General features: G+C 42.0%; 1 protein-coding gene across 2 annotated transcripts in view; it reads left to right on the top strand.

Annotated features, from left to right (window-relative positions):
• Nucleotides 1-27,675, top strand: part of ctnnd2b (catenin (cadherin-associated protein), delta 2b) — a gene marked incomplete at both ends in the record, with an annotated part of 125,004 nt that overhangs the window by 92,136 nt on the left and 5,193 nt on the right. For both annotated transcript variants that reach the window (XM_079225404.1, XM_079225403.1), the window contains 7 exons: nucleotides 12,065-12,251; nucleotides 15,360-15,477; nucleotides 16,695-16,877; nucleotides 22,194-22,367; nucleotides 23,256-23,445; nucleotides 25,313-25,562; nucleotides 27,557-27,641. In XM_079225404.1, coding sequence (XP_079081530.1) covers nucleotides 12,065-12,251; nucleotides 15,360-15,477; nucleotides 16,695-16,877; nucleotides 22,194-22,367; nucleotides 23,256-23,445; nucleotides 25,313-25,562; nucleotides 27,557-27,641 — 1,187 coding nt within the window. The remainder of the gene's footprint in view (nucleotides 1-12,064; nucleotides 12,252-15,359; nucleotides 15,478-16,694; nucleotides 16,878-22,193; nucleotides 22,368-23,255; nucleotides 23,446-25,312; nucleotides 25,563-27,556; nucleotides 27,642-27,675) is intronic.

Here is a 27,675-nt window from a genome sequence, read left to right as displayed (position 1 = left end):
CGTCAGCTAAATGAAATGTAATGTAATGTAACACATAGTATGTAGTGCTACATATAGTGCAAACATGAACTCTGTAAAACCTGATATTAGTCCAAGTCTTTATTAAAAATAAAAAAAAACACCAGCTAATATAGAAATAAAAGAACTTGATGCTGGAGTGCAGAAAGGAGGGCGGCACTAAGATGTAGTTAAGTCAGCTAAAAAACGAAATGAGTTAAGTGTACACAATATTTAGAATATTTGCGCTGCTTTACCTTGAAGTCAGGCAGCCAATTTTCCTAGTAACTGAAGCTGTTTTATTCATCTACCCTCGTTTCAGATTCTTGAGACTCTTTTGACAGAAACTATTTGTTTCTTTTACCGCAAAGAACACAGGAGCTGCTCGCCTACCGCTGTTAGATTGAGTTTTAGTGTGAAAATGTCTGTTTTTGTCAATGGAGTCGGCTGGCTTTGAAAAGAGCCATATTACAGGATCGCCACCATCAGGTCTGACGGCAAGGCCGTGAGGTGAAAATATTCAAAATATGGCGTACACTTAAACTGATGTTTTTTTTATGTGTTTAATTGTGTTTTGCTGCTGCATCTAAGCAGTACATTGCTGAGCCACCATGCTGGTACTCCTACCTGTTTCTCCAAATTGGGGCAATGCCGATCTTCATCTACTGTAAGTTATAGACTAATTATGAAGTACCACATACAACCCCACTTCAAAACACCTGAACTATCCTTTTAAGTTTACTGTGCTCATTAATTAATTTTAATTTTAAAATTGACTTTTAATGCAGCTTCTCAGTAAAAGGTTTTTATATTTTCATCTGTCAGATGGAAACGCGAGCCATAAGTAAGTATATAATTATTACAGTAGTTTATCACTGTGTCAGTCTTTTCTTTCTGCCCGCCTGCATCTGCAAAATACCTGCAACGCTATAGATGGAATAGGATATGCATCTCATACGCCTTTCTTTCCAACCCCCCAATTTCAGTCAGCTTCAAATAATGGCCAAAATGCCAAACATATCTCTAAAATAAAAAGATCAAAAAGACAGTACAGTAACAGAGGCACAGAGAGTTGTGTCTGTTCTGGTCGACCTTGATGTGATCAACAGTATACTGCTTAGCTGCACTGTTTCCTGTTTTTAATGACAATGTCATTAAAGGACCCAAACTGAACAAACATGATTCCACGCTACGACAGAGGCTCATTAGCACAAAGCTGTAGGCCTGTGTGGACCTAGTGCTGAACAGTGATCGATGCTCACTCCATTATGAAAACAAAGAGTAAAGCTTGTGCCTAAGGCTTCTAGATTGAGGACAACAAATGTGTGCAAAACTTGATAGCTACCAAATTAAGCCTTTTCCTCTCAGAGATGCCTGCATAAATTCTGTGACTTTTGCTATTATGTTGGTATTGTGTCAGTAGTAACAGTGTGCAAGGCTTTTTCATCTGACAGACACGTCCAACTGACATCTCTTCCCCTTCATTCAAAGAATAGATATGTCACTATGTTAATATTATGCTAATATATGGACGTCATGACGTAGGGAGAGAGCAGAGTCGGCTGAGACACAAAATAACCTTCCATTACTCACAGACTACTATAAAAGATACAGGGGTCAGCAGGAATAATGACCCAAACAAATATACATATGTAATATTTATATTTAAAAGCAAAACACTGATAGGGATCATGTTTCTGCAAAACTGGTAGTCCCATAGTGCATTTTCAGTTTTTCAATTCAGTGCGAGAAATGTTGTCTGTGTTGGGCTTGAACGAGTGCACTGAAGTCAGGTTGTATGTCTGAGGTGGATATGCAAATGACAGCTGACAGGTGATCGTCAGTGAGAGAGGATCTGTAGCTGTATTTGTTCAACTTCATCAGGGAGAATGTTTGTTCTCATATGTAGGTAGATACAAAGAGAAGCAGCATCTTCTGAGCATGCCTCATGTGTGGAAAGTTCTGTTCTTTGAGAGAAGAATAAAACTCCAGTAGTGATACTGACTTAAAGTGCTCTGCCAGTAGTGAAACCGACTGCAGGTCAATGAGTTCGAGCTGAACATCACTGGGACGTGCACTACACTGCACGTGAAAGGAGAAGAAATCATGTGCATTTCACTCTCCACTGTTTTGAAGTCTTTAAATGGCCTTGAAAACGCCCCATGCAATGCCCCTAACATGGATGAGTACCTGTTGAGGTGATCAGCTGATGGTGGGGCTTCTTTCAGGGTTTGCAGGTGGGTGAGAATGTTACCCTCCATCTGGCCTGAAAGAAACTGCAACCTTCTCATGAAAGCCTTCACCAGGCTGTACATGTCATGTACAAAGAGGTGTCTTGCAGTTTGGTATTTAGATCATTATTAGTGTAGTCACATCAACAACAAATGCAAGATCTGCCATCCAGTTCACACCCGAGAGCTCTCAGACATCCTTGCCTTTCTTCTCACAAAACTCAAATCTCTGCTCTCATGTTCCATTCTTTTAAGCACTTTTCCCAGGCTGAGCCATCTGACAGCTGTGTGGTAGCCGATGTCACTGTGTTCACCCTCTTGCTCCTCCAAGAGTGCAACAAACTGCCTATGATTCAATGCTCTTGCCTTGATGAAGTTAACTGTTTTAGTGACAACATCAATAACATGGTTAAGTTTGAGCACTGCCTTCCACAACAACTCCTGATGTATAATACAATGCAAAAACACAAATTTCAGTTCAGGGTTCGTTTCACTTTATCTTGCAAAAGTCTTCAAAAGTCCGCCATTTTTCCCCATCAGATTTGGACAATCATCAGTTGTAACACTTGCCAGTTTGTCCCATTTCAGTCCCAGTTTGTCGAAGCATGCGTTTACTCCACGCCTTCACCCCTTTTATTGACTGCATTGCTGCCAGCTCCTCTGTAATCTGTCGTGGACATCACAGTTCTCGTCCAAAGCCAAGGAGAAAACGTCGAAATTGTCTGTTTTGTGTTGCAGCTGAAGCTCCAGATTTCCCACAATGTCCTCGATCCTAATCGTTACGGTGCACTGGGAGAAGGACACATTCTTGGATGCGTCTTTTTTCTCAGGGCATATAGTGCAGCAGAGTCCACCAAATACTCTTTGATTAACTCCCCATCAGAGCATGGCTTACTGTTCTTTGCAATTTTGTGGGATATCACAAAGGTGGTCTTGGCTGTTCCATCCTTGGATGTGTGAAGCTTGGTAAAAAGACCTTGTTTCTTTGACTCTGCATTAGTCAAGTGGTTGTATTTCTCCGTGTTTCGTCTCGTATTGGCGATTCAAATTGTAATCCTTAAAAACTCAGACCTGTTCTCCACAAACTCAGCACACAGCTTTTACCTTTGACTTGTTCTTATGAAATTGACCACGCTGATAGCGTCGGTCAAAACCTTGTTTAGTTCACGGCTCATCTGTCTTTCTGCTAGCGCTTCTCTGTGTATGACACAGGTTTTATCCATTTGAATGTACGCAGCTTAATTGCTAAACTGGATATTATTCGTATTTGGGCACGCTCAACTGATGCAGATGTTATTGTTGTCTCTGAATCATAGTTAAGTAAATCTGTTATGGACAAGGATGTTAATATTGATGGTTATACTGTATATAGGACTGATAGACCAAATAGGGGAGGTGGTATTGCTATTTTTATAAAAAAGTAAGTTTCATGTAAAGGTGCTACTCTCTAAATCAGTGAGCCAACAATTTGAATTTTTGGCTCTTGATCTTGAGGTATCTAAAATGCTTCATATTACTGTTGTTGGTTGTTATAAGACACCATCACCAGTCAGTGAAGCTCTTCCCTCTTTAATGCACCTCATATCAGGATTACATTTTAATGAAATTGTCTTGATTGGTGACCTAAATTGGAACTGGTTAAAACCAGTGTCTGATCATTTTTGGGCACAATGTGATTCATAAAATCTTTTCCAGATTGTTGATTTGCCCACCTGCCATTGTATTCGCAAATGACATTAGTGATCATTGTGTTATTGCCACAGATAGATGTACAAAAATTCCCAAAACTAAGCCACGTATCATTATAAAGCGAAATATGAAACGTTTTGTGGAACAAGGGTTTTTTCATGATCTCTTTGGCTCATTAACCTCATTGATGATGTTGAAAGTGCATGGAGATTATTTTATGATGGTTTTATTGAAATTATTGACAAACATGCTCCTCTCAAAAAATGCAGGATAAAAGGCTGTGATACTGCATGGTTCAGTTCAGACTTATCCAAGTTACTATATGAGCGCAATGTGGCATGGGCCAAGGCAAGGGGTTCTGGTCTTGAGTCAGATTGGCTGCTTTTTAGGCAACTTCACAATGCTTGCACAGTTGTAATGAAAAAGGCTAAAGCTGAGTATTTTCTCAAGGAAACATCAAACAACCTAAACAATCCAAGACTGTTTTGGAAGACAATAAAATCTTTATCTGGAAATAGGAATGGCATTGAGCTTCCCCCTTGCATTGTCAAGGACTCAAATGACATCTCTGACAAAGCTACAATGCTTAACTGTTTTAATGAGCACTTCATTGCCTCTGGTTCCCTGTTTGACACTCTAAACCGTCTACATGAGAAATCCCCTGATTGTTTTGGTATTGAGGAAACTGTTAGTCAGTCCTTCAGTTTTAAGCCCGTTACTGTCACCGAGGTGCACAAGTTAGCTGCTGATTTTATCGCACCCCCTTTAGCACATCTTTTTAATCTCTCCTTAGCCTCAAACGAAATTCCCCTTATATTGAAGTCTGCCTTTGTTCTTCCCCTGTTAAAAGGATGAGACCCCACACTTTTAAACAGTTACAGGCCTATTTCCAAACTGTCTGTTTTAGCTAAGACACTATCCCTTGTGAGCAGTGGTGTATAGTAACGAAGTAGAAATACTTTGTTACTGTGCTTAAGTCGTTTTTTGGGATATCTGTACTCTACTATTTATTCATTAATTTTGCACACTAAGTGCGACTCACATGTGTAGACGTGTGAGTCGTAAGGATCTTGGACGTCGCGCATGCGTAAACGTAACCGGTTTAACGGCGTAATGTAAACATTTACACAAAAGTACAGGCATTTCGCCATGTATTTATGAATTACTAGTTTTATGTCTGTGTACTTTGTACTTTTGTAATATGTGAAGTTCTCAATAAAATTCTTGAAATAAAAACATTCTGCATTTCCCCCTGCTGTAATACCACTCTGCCCCATTAGAGGGGTGCGCCCCACAGTTTGTGAAATACTGACTTAACTAGCATGATTGTAAACAGCACACAACCACACATTCTTGTAATGACAGTCATACCCATATCCAAGAACTATGTACACTTGTGTGACGAGAACATGAACTCACAGGATCCATTTTTCAAGAGTTCTCATTTTCACCAAATCCCCAAAGCAACACATTTTCTGACTTAAAATGTTTTTTAGAAAAATAAAAATAAATAATAATAATGCCTGTCCCCAAAATATGTCAAAAATAGCCTAATCAACAGACCATATCATACATATAAACTACTTCCTACTATGGCAGATTAGCAATTGAAAGCTAAAGGTGTATCAAAGTATGCTAACGGCATATTGAATACACAAAGATAAAAAATAGACCTGCTCATTTACCAAATTGCTCTATAAAAATTGATAATATTAGTTAGTGTTAATCACTTTGTAAAACCATTGGGCGAGAATCGCAGAAACACAGCAACACATGCAACCACACTTCCAGATGTGGAAATCAAAGTCAGTTAGAATGATTATGTGTTGCATCAAATGCCAAGGCTATCAATAAAATAAAATCAGTGTGCCTCCTTTTGCCCTCTTGAGCAGCAGATAAGATGAGACAAGATGAGACAGAGGGAAAATACTTGAGCGTGACACGGCTGGCTAATTATCGTCATGAAGCCAGAAGCTAGTCATTTAGAAACTCACCCTGACCACAAACTGACACTGCTGCCTTGACACCCGGCATAAGCGCACCGAGTCCAAGCGGCTGGCAGAGTTTAGACTGATTTGTCGACAAATTCATGAAAACCCACAAAGACAGATAACAGGAGCTGTAATTACACAGTTGCTGTTCAGCTGAGAGTGAAGAGCTCTGCACTTAAGAGAGGACGCCGTATTTCAAACACACAGATCTAGGGATAGCATATTTGATCCCTTTTACAGTTATAATTACAACTATCTAGGAAGGGGGGGGGGTGCAGATATGGCAAGAGGTGGACACTCCTCAAATACCCACATGTAATTATATAAGAACATAGATTAGGATATAGACACTTCGTAAGAAGAAGGTCAACGGCAATCTTGATGTACTGTATTGCAAAGATCCGCAAGGTTACCTCAGTTTTGTGTGTTGGAGCGTTTATATGTGTAAAACCCACACAAAGTGTTTCACAGCTAACATATTTGCCTCTGCGTGTGTGTAGAGAGAGCAAGAGAGAGAGCGAGAGAGAGAGAGAGAGACGTTTTGCCCTATTCCGTGCACGTTTGTGGCGACTGGTAAAAAGAGTGAACGGTAATCGGAAGGCAAGAGGACCCTCACTGTATTTTCTCGGTTGGCTGGTCACTGTATGTTGAATTCAGGTAAAAAATTAAGAGCATTTTTGTAAGTGATATACCGCCTTCAGTACTTTTGTTTTTTTGGGGGGGTTACAATTAATTACAGCAGCACTGTGGTGCGATAAATTGAAATATTAGCCAAACATTTGAAATGCATCACTCCAGTGTAATTAAAAGATTCATGATGATAAGTGGGGGTTGTTTATGAATTAGTGTACTTGTGATTTGTGTGTATTTCTGTCCTATTTCATTATTATTGTGACATTATGACAGATCTGTACATGAACGTTTTCAATCATTCAATCTATAGAATTGCCATGATACAATTTCCATTCGTTTGATAAATTATGTAATCTAAAGTAATAATTATGAAACTCACTCAGAGAGCCAGACAGCAAGCCCTGTGAGTTTTCGCAGTCTTATCATTTAGCCCCTTTTAAAAGAGAGACCCAAGTCCAACTTCATACTATGCATATGTGGCACAGAAGCCGGTTGAAATACCATCACCCAAAACAAAAACCCGTCTGGAATCAGCGCTAACGTTTGCACTGTAGGGTTGAACATCAAAAGTTACCAAAGTTACAAAGCACCAGCTGATGCATGGAATTTAACATTCATGCACACATAAATTGTATACTCCAATTACTATTATAACACACAGTGTAGAGTAAGAGATATGTTACAACAAGTATTCGTGATTGAAAAGCTACATTGTTACAGCAAAAGATAAATGACTAGTGTAAATGATACAAAAGATGATGCAAATATTTATTTATATACAAACGAGACAAAAACACAATTAAATAAAAAATCGGGAGACAAATAATATTTAAAAACATCGTCTTCATCATCCAGCTCCTCATCAAAGAAAGTTAACAATAAGTGCACTTCTGGTGCAAATTGACATGCACTGCTTGCGCTGCATTATCAGCAAATATCTGACCAATTCTATAATGTAACATGCATTAATAATTAACAATAATCATTCATTTTAATTTTTATTTACATTTTATTTTTGGTTCAGTGTCTTGTTTAAGGACACTGATGTGGACAGAAGAAGCAGGGGATCGAACCGCCAACTGCCTGTTTAGTGGACGGCGCGGTGTTACTTCCGAGCCACAGACACTGCATGTGCAGGCTACCGGATCACCCGGATTAAACCTATTACCGACACTGCATTTCTTTAGACTTTGGGGAGAAACCGGATCACCCGGATTAAACCCTTTACCGACACTGCATTTCTTTAGACCAGATACTCCTCAGACTTTATGTGATCGGAACGCGAGTTTGCCTTGACACGAGCCTGTACTCTGACCGTGGAGGTGGTAATGGGGGAAACATTGGAATGAAGGGGGTGGTTATCAGATCCTCCTCAGACTCCATGGTCAGGAAGCGAGTTTGCCTCGACAGTGGCCTACACTCGTCCTTGGATCTGCCCTCAGTGGGGGGCTGTGGTTTTTTGGAAATAGGGGGCAAATGGGTGCACTTGCTTCCAAACTCCAAGTTGAGTTTTCTCAGGGCACAGGTCAGCTCCTTGTTCTCCTCTCTCACACTCTGGTGCAGTTTTTGGTAGGCCACGAGCTGTCCCTGTACTCCCTTCAACTGTTTGCTCAGGAGTCTGTTGTCCCACTGACACTGCTGGAACTTCTGTATGGCGTCATCTGGCCGCCGTGCCAATCTGCGCCTCAGCTCCGCGATCTCTGCGTTCCTTTTCATCACAAGTGTGCCTTGAACTTTTTTTTTAAAGAACCATTGTGGATTATTTCTCTTCAACTGTAAATCTGGGCAGAAGATTTTGGCCTGCCGTTGTTTTGACTGCTTGATGTACATTTCATCTTTTAGTCTCTTGTTCTCCAGCTTGAGAAACCGGACTTCATCGCCAGAGTCCTGAATAGACTTTTCCAGTGAGACCGTTGCGGCGTCCTGGAGGTTGAGCCGCATTTGCTGCTGCTCTACCATTCCGTTGCAGCGCAGCACCTCTTTTTCCAACTTTTCCTTCTCAGCCATGAGCTCATTTAATTTAATGCTTCCCAGTAAGAAGGCCTCGGATTTTTTCAATTCCTCATACATTTTCTTTGTTTCTGCCAGCTGCAACTTACCTTTTTTCAGCTGTTTATTCAAAGAATAGTTATTCCGGTTAGCCTTGGCCAGCACTTCGTTCTTGTCATCGGCCTCAGAATTCAAGATTCTGACTTCCTCCTGCAGTTTCCTCGAGGTTGTGCTACTTTGATGGAGCTCCTCCTGAGTCTTGATCAGGTTTTGTTGGATGTGTTTTTTCTGGTCCTTGAGACCCTCAGTCTCTATGCTCAGCAGTCTTTGTTTGCCTTCTGAGTCACAGATTAAATTTCTGACATACTGCACCTCCTCGTCTTTGGTCAAACTGTGCTTTATCAGGTCTCGCTCCTTAGTTTGGAGTTTCAGTTTCACATTACTTAAGTTGTTCAGTTCCTCCTCCATCCTGACAATGAGGTGACGCTGCTTCTCTGCCTCTTTTTTTTGATGTTCTAAGTCGCTCCTCAGGTTTTTCTCTGTTTCTCTCATTTTGGTCACCACGTCTTGCAGATCCGTACAAGATTCTGAACAGTCTTTAAGTTTGGCTGTCAACTCCTTGGTCGTGATTTTAAATGCCCTTATTTGTGACTTGTAAGCCTCCCCTTGATTAGTATGCTTTTTTATGTCGTTGTCTTGTTTCTTACATTGTTCTTTTTCTGCCTGATATTTTTGGTTTACCTGGATAAGTTCATCTAATTGATATTTGTATTGACTGGACGTTGCTGTTATTTCTTGAATTTTTTCAGTCAAATCTATATGTTGCTTCTCCCAACTTTTGAGCGCAAAGCTCTGTTCTCCCATTTTTTTGTCGGCAAAGTTTTTAAACCCTGCCAAATCTTGCACCCGGTGGTTTAATGTAACCATTTCTGTGTTTAATTTTTCATTTGTCCTTTTCACGTTCCTCAATTTTTTTAATTCTTCTTCCTTCTGCTGCCTGAACGATTTTTCAACGATGAATTTGTTCTTAAACTCTGTGGACTCCTTCAAGACAATCGCGTGTTTCAGCTCAAATTCCTTCTTCTGGAGAGCCCGCTGTTCTTGTTCTTTTGTCAGTTCATTTTTGACCTTCTCTAAAAGGTCCCTTAAGTGGACTAATTTACGTTCCTGGAGAGCAGCATTTTTTTTTTGCTTTTCATGCTCATCAGGATCTTCTTGGAAGTTGTTGGCTGGACCATTCCTACTTAGCTTTCTCTTGAGAGACCTGTTCTCCTTCATTAACCATTTCTCCTGGGTTTTTGCCCTGCCCAGTTCATCCAAACTTGTGGTACTCATGGTACTCATGGTCTGTTTTAAATAAATGATCAATATAGTATTGTAAATTATACTAGTCTCTCTGTGTCAAAGTCTGTGAACTTGAGCAAACTCATTAACCGTTCGACATGTTATATAAAACATGATGATGACGTCATCGTGGTGAACAAAGCCACTAAAGGCGTTGCCATGGACACGCCTTGAATTGTTTGTGGACCGGCCTGTTCATCCCCTGTTGCGAAGTAAGGCTCCATAATTCGAGGTAAACTTTATATTTATTTAAGTGTTTTAAGAACTTCAGTTGCTTATTGCATGTTAATAATACCGTCGATGCGCATATAACGTAAGTGTAGCAGCCGTGTGCGTCATCTAACGTTAACGGCTAACGTTAGCTGAAGTTGTTTTTGTAATTTTTAATTCCACACTGTGTGTAACCACTAATGGTGAAGCATATGCTATCCTAATTCGGATGCCTCCTGGACGCCTCCTATTAGAGGTTTTCCAGGCACGTACAACTGGTAGGAGACCCCGGGGAAGACCAGCACACTCTGGAGGGATTAACGCTATATCTCCCGGCTGGCCTGGGATCCCCCAGAATGAGCTGGAAAGCGTTGCGTGTGAGAGGGAAGCCTGGGTCAGCCTGCTTGGCCTGCTGCCACCGCGACCCGACCCCGGATAAACGGCTGATAATGCTGTCGTGTTTTTAAAAGGGTCCTGCGGATCCACGTTACCTCACCCCGTGATTGTTATCGACGCGAGATGCATAACGGGGATCGTCGGTGTCGGTAACAAACGCTAGCTAGCTAACTATTTAACATTTTAGGAGCTACGTGGTGTCATGTCCGGCACAAGTCATTCACCACAACGGTGGGAAGCCCAAAGTGACATAAAACACACTAGATTTATGTTACAAACTGCGTTTTTTCCTGATGGGAATATACGGTAATGAGCCAGACCAAAGCAGTGCAAGTGTCTGCCATTTCTTTCTGAATTGCACAGTATTCAGATAATGAAATAGTTAATATAACGCTAATCCCCTTGATGGCCTTCATTTTCTTTTAAAATTACCTTTTTTTCAATGATGGCCGGCAAGGGGATTATATTATCAGGCAAATTAGTTGATTATTAATTAGTATTATTAAGTATTTGAATACTGTGCAATTCACAAAACACACAGACAATTGCACTGCTTTGGTCTGTCTTTACTCTTGACCAATTGGTTACAGAAACTTTGGGTTTACTGGGATATAAAAACAGAAGGAGGGGTGTTAAGAAGAAAATCACAACTTGTAAAATGTAAACAACACAACTGTACTGTAACAAAATAACTCAACTCAGAAGTCTATGAACAGGCTTTTCTGAAACGCATACTCTTGTAATCCTCATTTTTATTTACAGTAAAACATGTGTTATGCAACACGCATCATCTGCAAAACAATGTTTCTATTTCTACAATACTGAAACTGTGCTGGACTATTGAGTCTGTTTCTAGTGGTTTGAGAGCAGGTGAAATAAATGTCGGCATCCAGCAGCCCAGAGAAGTGAGGGGGACGTGCAGTACCCTCTCTGGCTCTGCACCACGTCGCCTGGACACATGCGCCAGGCTCAGCAGCAGACACTTGACAGGCCGAGCCAAAGTCAATCAGTTTGACTTTAAGTAGCTGCTGCTGTTGTTCCACGACTAGATTACCACATGTAATGTCTGAGGTCTGCAAGAAAAAAATCCTATCGCCTTCAAGTGGGATAGAGCTGTGTTCAACTCACGAAATAGACACAGCAGCTGTTGTTTAAGCTGTTTTTTTAAGTGACTTTGACCAAATCTCAAACAAACACACCACACACCTGTGGCTTTATGGGCCCTCAGGGTGTGGACTTGAAAACGTCATCACACTGAGGAGTCCGTCTTCACAGCCTCATTGTGTATACTCGCCCTCATGCAACTCGTGCAGTTTTTTTTAAACCGAACAGTAGCTTTTTTACACTTCAAAAATCATAAAGTGGTGATAATTTGTGAAGAATATTTTGCTGAACAAAACGAAAATTTGTGCTGCTGTGGTTCCAAGCTGCTCTCTAAAAGCTAATACATATTTTAGTGTTTGTTTGGAGTTGTCTGTCTCTCCTCCTGTGCGCTTCCTCCGTTGTTGTTGTTGTTGTGTGTTTTTTTCGTCCCTTTTCCTCCGGATTGGTTTTCACATCCTGTCACCCTGCCGCCCTCCTCAGGTGTCTTGTGGAACTTGTCGTCATGCGACGCCCTGAAGATGCCCATCATCCAGGACGCCCTCGCCGTGCTGACCAACGCTGTGATCATCCCCCACTCGGGCTGGGACACGTCCCCGCATACGCAGGAGGACCGCAAACTGCACCTCCACTCCTCCCAGGTCCTCCGCAATGCCACAGGCTGCCTCCGGTCAGTATCTGTTTCTTATCCAACATTTTTATTTCTACATCTTTTCTTTGTTGTTGTACGGCCTTCACATTAACTGACTGACTATTTATTGTCGGAAATATTTCTGCAGAGAAATTAAATATTCGCTCACTTTGCGGCGAGATTTTGCCGCTCACGATCATCTGCCAATACCAACGACATTCAAGCAGAGAAATGAGTCCCTCCTTAGTCTGTTATTTTTAGATCATAGTCTGTCATTTTTACACAGAGAGCTGACAGACTTTAGCAGCATTTAGGATGACTCGCCACGTGGCTTCAGATCTGCTGTGGCTTTTCAGTTTGACACTTGAGACATTGTGCTAGTCATACAGGGAAGTAGTAGGACTGTGACACATTTATTGTTTTTTGGCTGACGATAAAACATTAGTGTCTCAGACGTTATTGGCTGGGCGTTTGTTGTTTTTGGGATTTCCACAACAAGTATGAAGCAGAAAGAGTGGTTATTTCCATGGTGAATGGCGGAAATGAAAACTGCACGGAGATAAGCCCCGCCCCCTCTCCGGCGCGTCCAGCTCGAATGACGCGACTATGTAGACTGTAATAATGAAGTGACTATGTAGACGTAATAATGAAGTGACTATGTAGACTGTAATACAAAGTTCAGTTTGTCAGGTGCGAGATGAACAGACTGAAAACGGTATTTTCTTATGCCGTGTTCACACCAAAAGAGTTGCTAAATATTTGCGCGACCAGATTACATATTAAATCAATGCACAGATGCGAATGGTTGCGAAAAAGCGGATTTTTTGCCGGGCGGCGCGATAGAGGCGAAAAGGCGTTGTATAAAAAAAAGGCGAATATTCGCAAATTCGCAAATCTGCTTTTTCGGCTTTTAATTCGCCCGACGCGGAGTTGCGAAAGCCAATCGGCGTTGAGAAGCTCCGCCCGGCATCACCGCCGTCCTGCCGTTACTGAATCAAGGGTCTGGTGGTGTGTGTGTTGCAGGAGATAGTTTTGTGTGGATCGGCTCCCTAAACTCGCAAGGACTAATTCATCTTTCTCACGCCTCGTTAGGGAATGTGGAGAGTCTGATTAAAGATTGAATATTTCATGGCGGGTTTGGCGTATCACACCTCTTTCTCTCCTCTCCACATTTCTCATTTTCTCTTCCTCCCTGGTTCAGTCTCGTTTTAAATACTTTATTTCTTTTCTCTTTTTCTCTCTCTCTCTCTCTCTCTCTCTCTCTCTCGCTCTCTCTCTCTATCATCCTAAAGCCTAGTTTATGGTTCTCCGTCAGGTCGACAGCGTACCTACGCCGTAGCTACGCCGTAGCTACGCCGTAGCTACGCCGTCGACGCAGACCCCTACGTCGTAGCCTGACGCGCACCTCCAAAAAATCCTAACCACGCGTCGCGTTGACGCGGACCGCAAGCGCTGTGATTGGTCCACTCAGAACGTAATTTCTGGCAGTTGCTTTTTTTTTTTTTTTTTGCCAGGGGGGTGTGTCTGTGTGTCTGTGTGGTCTCAGGGGTTATAGCCGAATTCCGGTCACAGTAAACACTGGCGACCAAGTTGGAGCGGCAAATGCTTATATTGCAAATGTTGAAGCGCAGGCGACAGAGAAGACGTTTGCGGAGGTGGTCTGTACGACCACTAAACCGGTCGAGGCTGGGAAAAAGCAACTACCGGAAATGACATTCTGAGCGGACCAATCACAGCGCTTGCGGTCCCCGTCAACGCGACGCGTAGTTAGGATTTTTTGGAGGTGCGCGTCAGGCTATGGCGTAGGGGTCTGCGTCGACGGCGTAGCTACGGCGTAGGTACGCCGTCGACCTGACGGAGAACCATAAACTAGGCTTAACTCTCATACAACCTTGCCCCGTCTGCCTCGCCATCTCTCACACACACACACACACACACACCCGACACGCATCAGTAACCTTTACCCCTCCCAAATGTACATCAGTATTTAATGTACTTTCGGGGACTTGGCCTGTGGTAGTGGCAGCCGAAATCACAGTAAAATCACCCATCTTTCTTGAACTAAAATGACAAAAAGAAAGCAGCACCTGCAGCTTCAGCCAAGTCGACAGGTAGCATTCATCTGATCCATCCTCAGTCCACGTTTTGAATGATCTGTGGGTAACGCAGTGATCACAGCGGCCTGTTAGAATTTTGTTTGGGAATAGGTACTACTAACATCAACTGACATAATAAGTGGCTTGATTCTGATTCCCTTCATGGTTATAGTTTTGCGTCTACATGTTATATATTTCTAAATGTTACAGTTGGAGACATGCAGGGTGCCATTGCTTGAAACTTTATTGATCCAGATGCAGGAATCTGAAAGCAACGGGTCGAGATATTTTGTCTTGGAAGCGTTCTGATTTACATTTATAGTCCAGTTGTAGTCCGAGTCGCATTGACCAATCAAGTTTGAAGGGCTTTGGTTGCTACAAAATATATACACAGTTTTTTTCAGCTACAAAAGTGTGTTTGTGGATTTACATAACACATTAATAGCAAAGGTAAAAGTGTCAAGAGCTGGTTATACGAGTTGATCTTGAGAACAGCAAAATGGCATTGTGTTTTTATTGAAAGTGGCTGGATTGTTTCTTTTAATATAAGAAATGAAATACCCAGAAATTAATCTAACCAAAACACAATTAGAAATAGTCGCTCCCTGTTGTTACCAAAAGAGTGACTGTTTTGTCAGTTGAGTATTTCTCGTGGCTGCATCACACCATTTGAAAGCTCCCTAATAGACACATACTGTTACCTTTTTTCTTTTCTCTCAATGTTTAGATTCTTCATGGTGAAAGATCATAATGAGAGATAATTTGCAGCCCTGTTGCCGTTTCGAGGGAATGCGTCGGGGGAATTACACTCAGACTCTCTCTCTCTCTCTCTCTCTCTCTCTCCTGCGTGTCACACGGACATGCATACGTGTCCAGAATCACATATCCGTATGCTTCAACACACACACAACAGCCTGTGTGTGTGTGTGTGTGTGTGTGTGTGTGTGTGTGTGTGTGTGTCTTTGCAGATGTGCGCAGGATATTCTGAAGCTGTGCTGCATGTTCAGTTCTCACCTGGACTGTTCATTGACGAGGTTTGTGTGTTTTACAGGAATGTGAGTTCTGCAGGCGAGGAGGCCCGGAGGAGGATGAGGGAGTGCGAGGGCCTGACAGACGCTCTGCTCTACGTCATCCAGACTGCTCTGGGGAGCAGTGAGATCGACAGCAAGGTGCCTCTCTTGCACACATGCAGCGAACTGCCACGAACACATTCTCTCATAGTCTCGAGCTCACGCACACACAAAGATGTCTGAATGCAAATAGACACCCACTGATAAAAAAAAAAAATAATCTAAATTGCCAAGAAGTTGTGTGCATGTGTGACCACATGTTTTTGTGTATATCACTGTCCTGAAACTCAAATATAAATGCTCGTTTTTGCTTTCTAAAAACGTGTTTCATGATGATAACTGTTTGGAATATCTATAAGTCACATGCATGTGCATGAGTTGTATGCAAATGTGTTTTATCTTTGTCTGTGCAGACTATATACATATGCTGTATATGCATATTAATCTGTATGAGTTGTTTGCCTGTGGTTTATATGTTAATGTCAGATGTTGCACGGAGGCAACGCAACTTACTGCTGTGGACACAAAATGCAATTGAGCTACCTGAAAGAAACCACGTCAGTTTAAGTGTGTGTTATATTTAGAATATTTTCTTTGATAAGTTTCAGTTCAGTTCCCAGTCTGAAAGGGCTGTTTGATGGCAAAATGTAGTGGTGAAAATATTCTAAAAATAGCATACACTTGAACGTATATTGAGGTTTTAAGTCTATCTTTCTTTTCGGGTTCCTAAAATACCTTTGGCTGTTGCCCTCTTCGACAACAGTGCATTGCTTTGCCCCTGTCTCGTTACTTCTGCCATGTTTCTCCAAACTTAGGGTGTACTACCCGCCGTCCGTTTTAGGTACTACACCGAATATGCAACCCCTCTTCAAAACTCCTGAACATCCCATAAATGTATTAAGAGGGTCTTGATGCGTAGCATGTGTGCGCGTTGGTGTGTCGCACAGAGGCTCCTCACGCGGGGATGTGAAGTTTAGAAAAACCTATCGAAAAACCCTCACAAGATCAAAGTATGTCACAATGGGATTAGTCTGTCTGCGTAATGTAGAAGGACGCATGTGTGTCTGCGTGTCCATATAGCGTATATTTTACAAGCAGCACTACACAGTATGTTCATAAATGTGTGTGTGTGTGTGTGTGTGTGTGTGTGTGTGTGTGTGTGTGTGTGTGTGTGTGTGTGTGTGTGTGTGTGTGTGTGTGTGTGTGTGTGTGTGTGTGTGTGCGTTCCAGTATGATTTTGAGTGTTTGGTTGTCTGTTCTTTCGATTGCCATCTGTCCCTCCTTCATGTCTGTCCCTTTCTTTCTCTCTGCCACAGACCGTAGAAAACTGCGTGTGCATCCTGAGGAACTTATCGTACCGTCTGGCTGCAGAGACGTCTCACAGCCAGCAGGGGGGGTCGGAGGAGCTGGACGGTCTGTTGTGTGACACCGGAGGCAAGGACGCAGAGAGCTCCGGATGCTGGGGCAAGAAGAAGAAGAAAAAGAAGGGACATGACCAGGTGGGTAAACAGAAAGTTGGACGTATTTTTTAAAGTTCTTCCCTTGTTTTTTTGTGCTTATCCTTTACGTCCTTGATTCGGTCAAATACTTGTGCTGCTTCATGTAAGATCAAAATGGTTGGCAGCCTCAGTTGAATGGTCTTGCTTGGGCAGAGTTTATCACAGAGTACTGCAGGTCTGTGCAGTTAATAGTATGGTGGATAATGATAAGGGGGCGACTCCTCTGGTTGTGTTGAAGTCTATGAGAAAATGGCTCTATTTCTGACTAAATGTATTCCCTCGTTAAACATTAGTTCATGTCTCAATCTCTAGTTTCAAGTCTTCTTCAATACAGCATGATGTTCATTTAGTAAATGGTGGTCCATTTAGAGTCAAATATAGATCATAAAGTAGGGTATGCTTTAGGGCGGGGCTACCCTCTCATGTCACTTCTGGTTACATAAAACCATGATATTGATGGCAAAAATACCGAACTCGACTACATCCACTTACTTTGTACAGTCTGAGTAGTACAGATAGAATTGTAGAGCATCTAATATGTATTGTCTAAGACACTATGTCTACCATTATATGTTTAAATTTGTATTGCTTTGTTGTCCGTCTTGTGTCGGAGCAGATGTAACTCTTTGTTTGTTTGTTTTTCCCAAGTAGAGCATTCAATATCTAATTTTGTACTTCAGCTCTGTGCTGCTGGTGCTTTCTGGTTCAGGAACATTTGCTCAGTTCATCCCTGGTTCACACCATCTCTCGTCTCAAAAGTATTTATGAATGCACCACCGTTTTTTTCGATATTCATGATGTTTGAGCCGGACTTGTTGTTTTTGTCACTGCTATTTTGAACCACCACCTGAATTATTTAGGTCCACGTCATCACTGTTAAGTATTCAGTTTAGTGCGCATGCACAAGTTCAGTTTGGTTCTAGAGCACTGGTGTCAAACTCAAGGCCGAATCCGGCCCGCGGTGTCATTTTATGTTTTCAGTGAATCGTGGACCTTTGCATGGGCTTTTATTTTGAAGGGGATGTTTTATGTGCTTTTATTTTGAAGGAGGTTTTTTATGCAGCGGAGTGCTATGTATTCACACTCCGCAATGCTGCGTTCACAACACGCTTTTCTTGCGTAACTTTACACGTTGGACTATTTGTGATAGTTAAGCTTCATTACCGTCTTTTACCGAGTCTGTTAAAAAAGGCTGAAGTTATAAACATATTATGTGTGTTGTATTACCTTGTGTCCTTAAGATGCACTTTTTGGTTTTTAATTGAGTGTAAAAGGGAATATTTCAAACAACTTTTTTTGTGTTGGCATACTGTGATATTGTGTACTTTCTCAGGTTTAAACTGCACCATATCATTAAATCAATTTGAGAAGTTGAAAATGTCCCTCGCATTGGATCTCAGTTTGTCATTAAGGGGTCAAGGTGGGTCCTGCAGCCTGACCAGTTCAGAACCACTGCCCCAGACCAGTTGAACCACTGCCCCAGACCACATGCATGTCTTTATTTGCTCACGATTATTTGTTGGACCAGTTATGTCCTTCTCAACTGTGACAAAAAAGCTTTGAAGAAAGTTAATATAACAACGTGCGTTTGATCTTTGTCTTTGTTATTTTCTTCTATTTTAAGTTTGATCTTTTATAATTGTATATTTATTATAATTTAGTAATGTGGGTTTCTTAACCCTAAATTAAATGGACTTCTGTCATAGTAACAGAGAAATTTGATTACATATATTTTTACATTTATATAAATGCATGTACAATATTTCTACACTTGAATAAACAATAATCTAATACAAAGACAGTTATTTAACATTATATTCGGGAGGAGTTAAATGTATACAGTGTTACAGTTACAACCGGCCCTTTGAGGACGACCATGATGCTGATGTGACCCGGGGTGAAAATGAGTTTGACACCCCTAGAGGAACAGATGTCATGTAACCGTTGTTGTTGTTGTTGGCTTCAAGTAAAGCTTTAAACATCTACCGTTGTCACTGGATTCATTGAATCAACAATCACAATACGGTGACTCATAGCTTGATGATGTGATTTGTCCGTCTTCTTAATTGAATGTTTTTGGGGTTCTATGCAATATCAGCAACACCACGCTACAGGGTTTCCACACAGCAGGATCAGGAGATTATAGCTCTACCTAGATATTGACCCTCTACTGTATGCTCAGAATCAAAAGAATACAGAGTTTTTAGTATTTCCTGTGTGTGTCCATCTGCTGCCTACAGGAAGAGGTCCATCTTGCGTTTAGTTCAAATAAAACGAGTGCCCTTTTAGTTGTAGAATTGGCAGACACCAAACGGCTGCCGTGGAGTAGGCTCGAACCTCTTGTCGTGGTAATAAGCAATCAGCATCACATTCTGGTTGAGTGGAAGACGTCTTTTACAACTTCTAGTGAAGCTGGGAAATTGAAAACCAGACACTTCCGGTGGATGGGGGCGGGGACATTTCTCATTAGCCCTGCATCCTTTTTTCAAATGTTTTATTCTATCCCCTTTTTTATTTCGGGAAAAGACAGAGAAAGAAGATTAAAACATTAAATTATGTTAGTGATGAGCCAGGCCTTTTAGTTATTTTTGCCAAGCGAACCCTCGAAGAATTTGTTGTGTATCCAGGCAGAACCAGGGAGATGAGGGATCTCAAAACTATCACTGAGATCAGATTGTGAAGGGAGACATCATAACCTCTCCGTAATGATAATAACCCCTCCTCTTCTCTTCCCTCTGGCTGTCTGTCTCACTTCATTGCAGCTGTAAGCGATTACTATGAAGTAGCGATTGGGGAGCTTGTTGGAGAGGGCAAAACTCTATCAACGGTGGGGTAATTAGAAGAGAGAATGAGGAGAGAGGGTAGAGGAGGGAAGGATCTAAAGGGAGAGTCAAGAAGGAAAGATGGAGGGGAGGGGGACAACAAGATTTTTACATTTTTTTCAATGCAGTCTGTTGGCAGCGTTACAAAGCCTTATCAGATGTTGTGGGACATTACGTCATTGCAGATGGAAGGAGGATGATACTATTTTCTATACAGAACAAACATGTCGACTGATATTATATCATGGCCACAAGTAGGAAGCACCCAGGACGGTTGTAATAGTATATACAGTACACCTACGAATCCAATTCAGATAAAGCATACAAGGACTCTTTAGTCCAGTTTTCAGAAGTTCTCAATGGACCTCAGACCGTCTTTACAATACATTTGCTAGTCCATGTTGTTGGCCATGTTGTTGTCCTAGGGCAAGACACTTCACCTCAAATTGCGTAGTTGAGCCTACAATGTGTGAATGTTAGATAGTCCTACCTTGCATAGTAGCGCCTGCCATCAGTGTATGAATGGGCGTGAATGATGACCTGTAGTGTTAAAGCGCTTTGAGTGGTCAGAAGACTAGAAAAGTGCTATGCAAATACGGTCCATTCACCATTTACCAAACACTTCAATTCAATTCAATTCAGTTTATTTTGTATAGCCCAACATCACAAATACAAGTTTGCCTCGGAGGGCTTTACAATCTGTACACATGACTTCCCTGTCCCGGGACCTCACATCAGATCAGGAAAAACTCCCCCAATAAAGATAGTAAAAACCCTTTCACAGTGAAAAAGGGGAAGAAATCTGAGGGAGAGCAACAGAGGAGGATCCCTCTCCCCAGATGGACTGAAGCAATAGATGTCATGTGGCCAGAATGAATAACGTAACGGAGTTACAGCACATTCAATGAATGTGACAGAAATGATTCATATAATGAGTAGTATGCATGGTCCATGATCCAGATAGCCACGACCCATTAAGCAGAAGGAGGTAGAGAGGAGGGGCATCCCAGGGGCAGTGGGAGGAGAAAGCAGGGCCATGGCAGCTGGCAGGACCGGCTCCAGGCCTCCCCCTGGTTCCAGGCAGCCACGAATCCATGGAAAAAGAAAGTAGAGTTAGTAATATGCATTGAAGAGACAATCATTTATCCAGAAGGAGAGAAAGAAGAGGTGAAGAGGAGCGAAAGAGGAAGAGAAGGAAAGGATGAGCTCAGTGTATCCTATGATGTCCCCCAGCAGTCTAGGCCTATAGCAGCATATCTAGGGGCTGGACCAGGGCAAACCTGAGTCAGCCCTAACTATAAGCCTGAAACAGCCCTAACTATAAGTGCCATCAAAGAGGAAAGTCTTAAGTCTACTCTTAAATGAGGTGACTGTGCCTGCCCCCCAAACTGAAAGTGGAAGCTGATTCCACAGAAGAGGAGCCCGATAACTGAAAGCTCTAGCCCCCAACCTACTTTTTAACACTCTGGGAACCACAAGTAACCCTGCATTCAGTGAGCGTAATGCTCTCGTGGGGTAATTTGGCACTATAAGGTCCTTAAGATATGATGGTGCATCACCAGTTATGGCTTTGTAGGTAAGGAGAAGGATTTTAAATATGATTCTCGATCTTACAGGAAGCCAGTGGAGAACAGCTAGTACAGGAGTAATGTGATCTCTCTTCCGCGTCCTCGTTAGTACACAAGCTGCAGCATTCTGGATCAGTTGGAGAGATCCAAGGGATTTACCGGAGCAGCCTGATAATACGGAGTTACAGTAATCCAGTCTTGAGGTAGCAAATGCGTGGATCAATGTTTCTGCATCGCTTTGAGACAGGATGTGCCGGATCTTTGAGATGTTCCGTAGGTGAAAAAAGGCGGTCCTTGAGATCTGTTTCACGTGAGAGCCAAAGGACAGGTCCTGGTCAAAAATAATTCCGAGATTCCTTACGGTGGTGGTAGATGCCAGAGCGATGCCATCCAGAGAAACCGTATCATCAGATACTTGATTTCTGAGGTGTTCTGGTCCGAGTAAAATAACTTCAGTCTTGTCCGAGTTCAGCAGCAGGAAGTTGCAGGTCATCCAGGTTTTGATGTCTTTAAGACACGCTTGAAGTTTGGCAACCTGGTGGGTTTCATCTGGCTTGATCGACAGCTATAGTTGAGTATCATCGGCATAACAGTGAAAGTTTATGGAGTGTTTTCTGATAATATTGCCTAAAGGAAGCATATATAAGGTGAATAAAATTGGTCCATGTATGTATGTGTTTTCCAAAATGCATCATCAACGCAGGAGGAAATGTCAGATTACAATTACAGAGCAGGTAGAAAAGCCAAATGCACAAACGGGTGAATGTCAGCATATTTATACACAGTTAATGAATAGTAAATCCTCTCTCTCTCCTTCCCCTGTTCTTGCCTGAGGGGACCAAGCTGGCACCCTACCACGGTCAAACCTCGCCTCACGCAGACTTCAAAATGCTTTTCTATTCTAAATGACGTCTCATCTTCCGCAGTGGGACGGCGTCGGCCCATTTCCAGACTTGGCGGAGCCCCCGAAGGGCATCCAGATGTTATGGCACCCCACCATCGTCAAGCCCTACCTCACACTGCTGTCAGAGTGCTCCAACCCAGACACCCTGGAGGGAGCAGCTGGGGCTCTGCAGAACCTAGCTGCTGGCAGTTGGAAGGTAGGGATTATGCCTATATCACTGTTATACCAAAGGGTATCTGCTGTGTATTGAATTTCTTAGTGGGCAACCAAAGTGTTCTGAAAGTGAGAATTCTCAGCTCACAGCAAAATAACAACCCTAACGGTCCCCCATATTATGGTCATTTTGTGCTGGCATATTGCCAAAAACCAAAAATAAGTCTTTGAGAAAATGACTACTTCTCTCTTGATTTAATCCCTCAGTAAACATTGTAAACAGGAGTTCATGGTCTCAATCTCTAGTTTCAAGTCTTCTTCATTACAGCGTGATGTTCATTCACTCGTGAAAAGCTAATTTTAACATTTAGGCCGCCTAAAAATGTCTGATCCATCGTTCGGTTTTACTCGGCTCAACCCTGTCGCGTCACTTCTGGTTGCTAAGAAAAACAAGGTGGCGACGGCCAAAATGCTGAACTCAAGGCTTCAAAACTGTAGTCTACAAACCAATGGGGGACATCACAATAACTACGTCCATTTCTAACATACAGTCTATGTGTTGGATAACACTTTTATGCAATGGTATCCAAAAGACTCTAATAATACATTCTAATAATAATAATTTGATTTTATAAGATGATGACATGAGTAAGTAGACTTAAAATAGGTGTTATTTTCTAACCTCATTGATTGTTAGCCGTCTGTCAGTTAACTTGACAGACAGCATGTGAACTGCATCAAGTTCTTGACCTCTCTTGAACTCTGCACTTGACAGGTGCCATTTTTCGTGAACTAGACATATCAGTGTACACAGTGTTTGACAAAAAGATATCACACTTGGCGTTTCCAGAGCTTTCGGCCACATCACATGGCCTTCCTCAGTATCAGTAGGTTACATAATGACAACGAAAGCATAAGTTATACGCAACAGTTGACGAACCCTCCCTCCCCTCTGTTGGTGTATCCAAAGTGGTCGGTGTATATCCGGGCCGCAGTGCGTAAGGAGAAGGGCCTTCCCATCCTGGTGGAGTTGCTGAGGATAGACAACGACCGGGTGGTTTGTGCCGTGGCCACTGCGCTGAGAAACATGGCTCTGGACATCAGGAACAAGGAGCTCATTGGTAAGGTGTTCATTCACAGACGGCCACAAATCAACACAGTCAGTGACCTCACACTAAGGTGACATGCTCTAAGTCAGGACAAAAGGTGATGTAAACTAGGATCCCAATAATGGGTTAATTCATTAATTTCAAAGCAACTGTATTCAACTGTATTGGCGATAAGGGCACTGAAAACAAGTACAGTTATCTTGACCCACTTGCAGAGTGCGTCACTTGTTTGAATAATTCATAACTTGTTTAAACCGTTTAAATTTTATTTTTTAAAGGAGCTGTTAAAATGACTCTTGTGTAGAGGGTTATCGCTGTTATGAATAGCTGACTGGCAGTGGGCTTGTGGATTTGTCAAAAAAAAGAAGACATGTGTATCTTTTATAGTATCCGTCTGTATTTGTGCAGATATAAAGAAGAACTTCCGTTAATCGGAGGTTGCTCTGACTGATCACTCAATGCCTGATTTCCCTTTGAAGATCAAGTGATGTCTGTAATAAACTCTGCTTTTCTAATGGTCCCCATAGCAACAACCACATGCCTCCTTCGTCTTGCTCTGTCTGACGCTTGAGGCACTGAGCTAAGCTGTGTGTGTGTTGTGTTTCGTCTGTCCTGCTGCCACGGGGCACGCATGTTCACGTCTATCGTCGGCTTATTTTCCATAACCAGTAGAGCATTAGTTACTTTATCATGTTGACAGACTTTACTGTTTTTAAATTACCGTTCATGATAGCCGTTACTCTTTCAATTCGCCAATGCTTATCACTAGCACTACTCACTAATGCTAAGTGCTAGCATGCGGACTAATGTTATGATAATGGTGGTCAGAGTGCTGTGAAGGCCCTATTATAGTGAAAAAAACTGTATAAACATTTGTGAATTTGAGTTTAAATGCAATGCAAGGATATTTGTATGCTAGTGATTAGCATTAGCGCTAGCTATGTATATGCTAGCATACCAGACGTGTACCAGTGTGTGCGTTCATAAACTTGAAGTTCAGGGTCCCGGTTGGGTCACCCTATGCCAATGGTGGGCCGTCAGAGCCTGCTAAGCCTTCTCCACTGGTCTAAACAGAATCACAAAGTTTAAATATAAACTATTATGCTATAAATTATTATAAGATTGACAGAATGATTGAGATGATAACTGCTTGATTGATTTTTATTTTGGCTGTAAAATAATTAAAAAAGAGCAACAGACATAAAAACATCCTGAAGCACATGAAAGCATAATAATTACACTTATTGGCAATGTATACCTAAGTTTGAAGACAATACATCATGAAACACACACTCTTCAAATAGAATACTGTACATCGATACCATAAATCTAGAATCTGGAGTATATATATGCTTCATGCACCAACAGTAAAACCCATGTTTGCATGTGAACGGTCAGTCGGTCATGAGGCGCCTCCACCACCATCACCCCCCAGGGTGATGACCCAATCGGAATGAGGGGCAGAGTGCAGGATGAACAAGATTTCCTGACAGCAGTACTGAGTTGCCATGGGATCTGTAGTCAGTTGGTGTTACATCACGTGGCCAAGTCATCGGGATTGTCTGACAGCTACACAGACAGGCCCTATTTTCACGGGGTTCTCTGGTACAAAAAAGGGAAAGAACAGAGAGTCGACCAAGGGACTATCCAAAAATGAGAGAATTCAGTCATCATTGGTATTGATATTACACTAAAGGTATTGCCATAAAACAATACGTACATACAACATTGATCAAAGTCTGCATAACAGAAGCTTAATAGCCTTTTTTTCACTCTCATTTCCACCTTGTCTCCTCCTTTCCACTTCCAAACCCTTTAAACAACATGATTCCTCCTCCACCCCAAACAACCCTGTCACTCTTTCCCACCGCGCCCACAGGTAAATACGCAATGAGGGACCTGGTGCACCGTTTGCCCGGAGGCAGCACCAACAACAACACCAGCAGTGGTGGCGGAGGAAGCACCAACAGCAGCATCCTGGTGGGGAAGACCATGTCGGACGACACAGTCACGGCGATCTGCTGCGCACTGCACGAGGTCATCACCAAGAACATGGAGAACACCAAGGCCCTGAGGGACGCCGGTGGCATCGAGAAGCTCATCGGCATTGCCCGCAGCAAAGGGGACAAGTAAGCCGAGTGGGAAGATGATGTCAGGCAGAAGATAGAAGTTATAGTTTGATGGAAGCTGCAACAGCATTAGAAAAGGTTTTACGCTGATATTAAACAGTCAATATAGCTAATGTGACTAAAGACCACAATACCGATGGGAAGACGAGAACCACAGGGGCATCTGGCTGTTGCCTCGCGGGAGCACACACATTTATGCTAATCAGGCAGCTTGAGAAAGAGATGTTTAGGCGTGAAGATAAGGAGGTTGAAAAATAATCAGCCAAGTGGAAAAGTAGCGGGAAGGCTCGGAACATGATTGTGGTGGAGATTGGAAGAGAGGGATCATGCAGCACAAAGACAGAGGTGAGGCAGGACGAGGGCGGATGTATTTTCTGCCAACTGTTTTGACCGATGACTCACAACTCACAAGTTTAGCACAGTCCGTTTACCCGCACACCTAAGTGCATATATTTTTGTAATTTGACTTTTATTTGACTGTTTGACAGAAGAGATGTGGAAACGTGGGGCAGGAGCAAGAGAGGGTACATGCAACATACTGTAGGACTCCAGCCCAAATCAAACTGGCTCTCAGCGTGCTGCCAATGCCTGAATTGTATTGAAACTGTATTGTCCCTTACCTATATACCTGTCTCGATGTTGGAAATGTCTTCTCTATCCAATATCTATCTCCTTTTGAGACTGATTATTTTTGCCCAGAAGAATCAGTGCCATGGAACCTACATAATACCAAAAAATGAAGTTACAAAACTCTCATCTTTGGGTATTTTGTAGGACATGCTGTATCTACCATCAAAAGGTGTTTGATTTCCAAAAATATATATATATATATATATATATATATATATATACAGTATTTATGTATAACGTTGTTTTGATTATTTACGGTCTATTTCATGTAGGAATTAAATGTTTCTCTGTTTTCTAGATGAATATTGCATTAAATCCACTAGAGTGAAAACCTACTGAGATCTACTTGGCTAGTTAGCTTTAGCAGCAGTTTAGCTATGTTTTCTCCGTCATGGTTGGATTCAACTACTGCTCCATTCATTTATGGGGAATAATTACCTGATGTACCAAGATACTTTTAATGTACAGACGGCTACAACTACTATCAATAAGTACATTTAGTTTTAGCTTTAGCTCAGGCTATTCCTAGCCATCTCACAGCTAGCTTTCACTCGACATAGGCCAGCTCTCGCTGTCTCGTTGGCTGTTGGCTCCGTTTTGCACATTTCTATGGCAAACTGTTTATATATTAAAACGGATGTCAAAAGAGTCGTTCAGGTCTCAACTGAATTTTTTATAATTATGTCTGTTTTGCATTTGTAGGGCAGTGGAGATGGCACATTTGGTTCTTAGTTTTATGTCCAAAGGTTGCATTCATTTTCTCCAATGCTCAGTGAATAATCATAGGCTGAAATTCATTTCTGTTATCACTAAAATAATAACTCAGAGTCACTTTTAGAGTATTGATGGTCTAAATCCAAAGATTCTTATTTTTTTAATATATTCTTGTTTTTCAAAGAATGTTTTGCTGCTTTGCATCACTGCAAGTGCACGACACGCAATCATAGATAGAATCCTAAACAATAACATTTCCCAAAATGACTCGCAGAAATAAAGTCTAATTTTCTTTGCGTTGATAAGGTCACATGAGCCAATTAAACCCACAGATATTATTCAGCGGAGTCAAACCCCAGAAGACGCAGAATGGAATATTGGCCAATCAATCAATCAAGCGAGCAGTTATTATATAATTTGGCCTCAGTACAATTGGGGTTCCATATTTGAGGAAATAAAAAGAGGCATTTTCATTTTGCTTCTTTGGAGACAGCAGTGAGATGATGCTTTACTGGTGTAGTGTCTCGCCTTAATGTCTGTCTCCTCTTTCTTCTGCATTGTGATGTCTTTATATCTCCCATGACCACAAAACAGGACAGTCCAGCTTTATACTTGTTTTTTTTTTTTTTCCCTCTCTGCTGAATTCCAAGACATAGTCCTAAAGTTGTGAAAGCAGCATCTCAAGTCCTGAACAGCATGTGGCAATACAGAGACCTCCGCAGCCTCTACAAAAAGGTAAAGTCTGAATGAATCCAGAGCGTTTGCAAGG

This window comes from Taurulus bubalis (assembly GCF_910589615.1).
Source record: "Taurulus bubalis genome assembly, chromosome: 1".
Lineage (NCBI taxonomy): Eukaryota > Metazoa > Chordata > Actinopteri > Perciformes > Cottidae > Taurulus > Taurulus bubalis.
The sequence above is the reverse complement of the archived record's forward strand: the minus strand, read 5'-3'. Positions and strand labels throughout refer to the sequence as shown.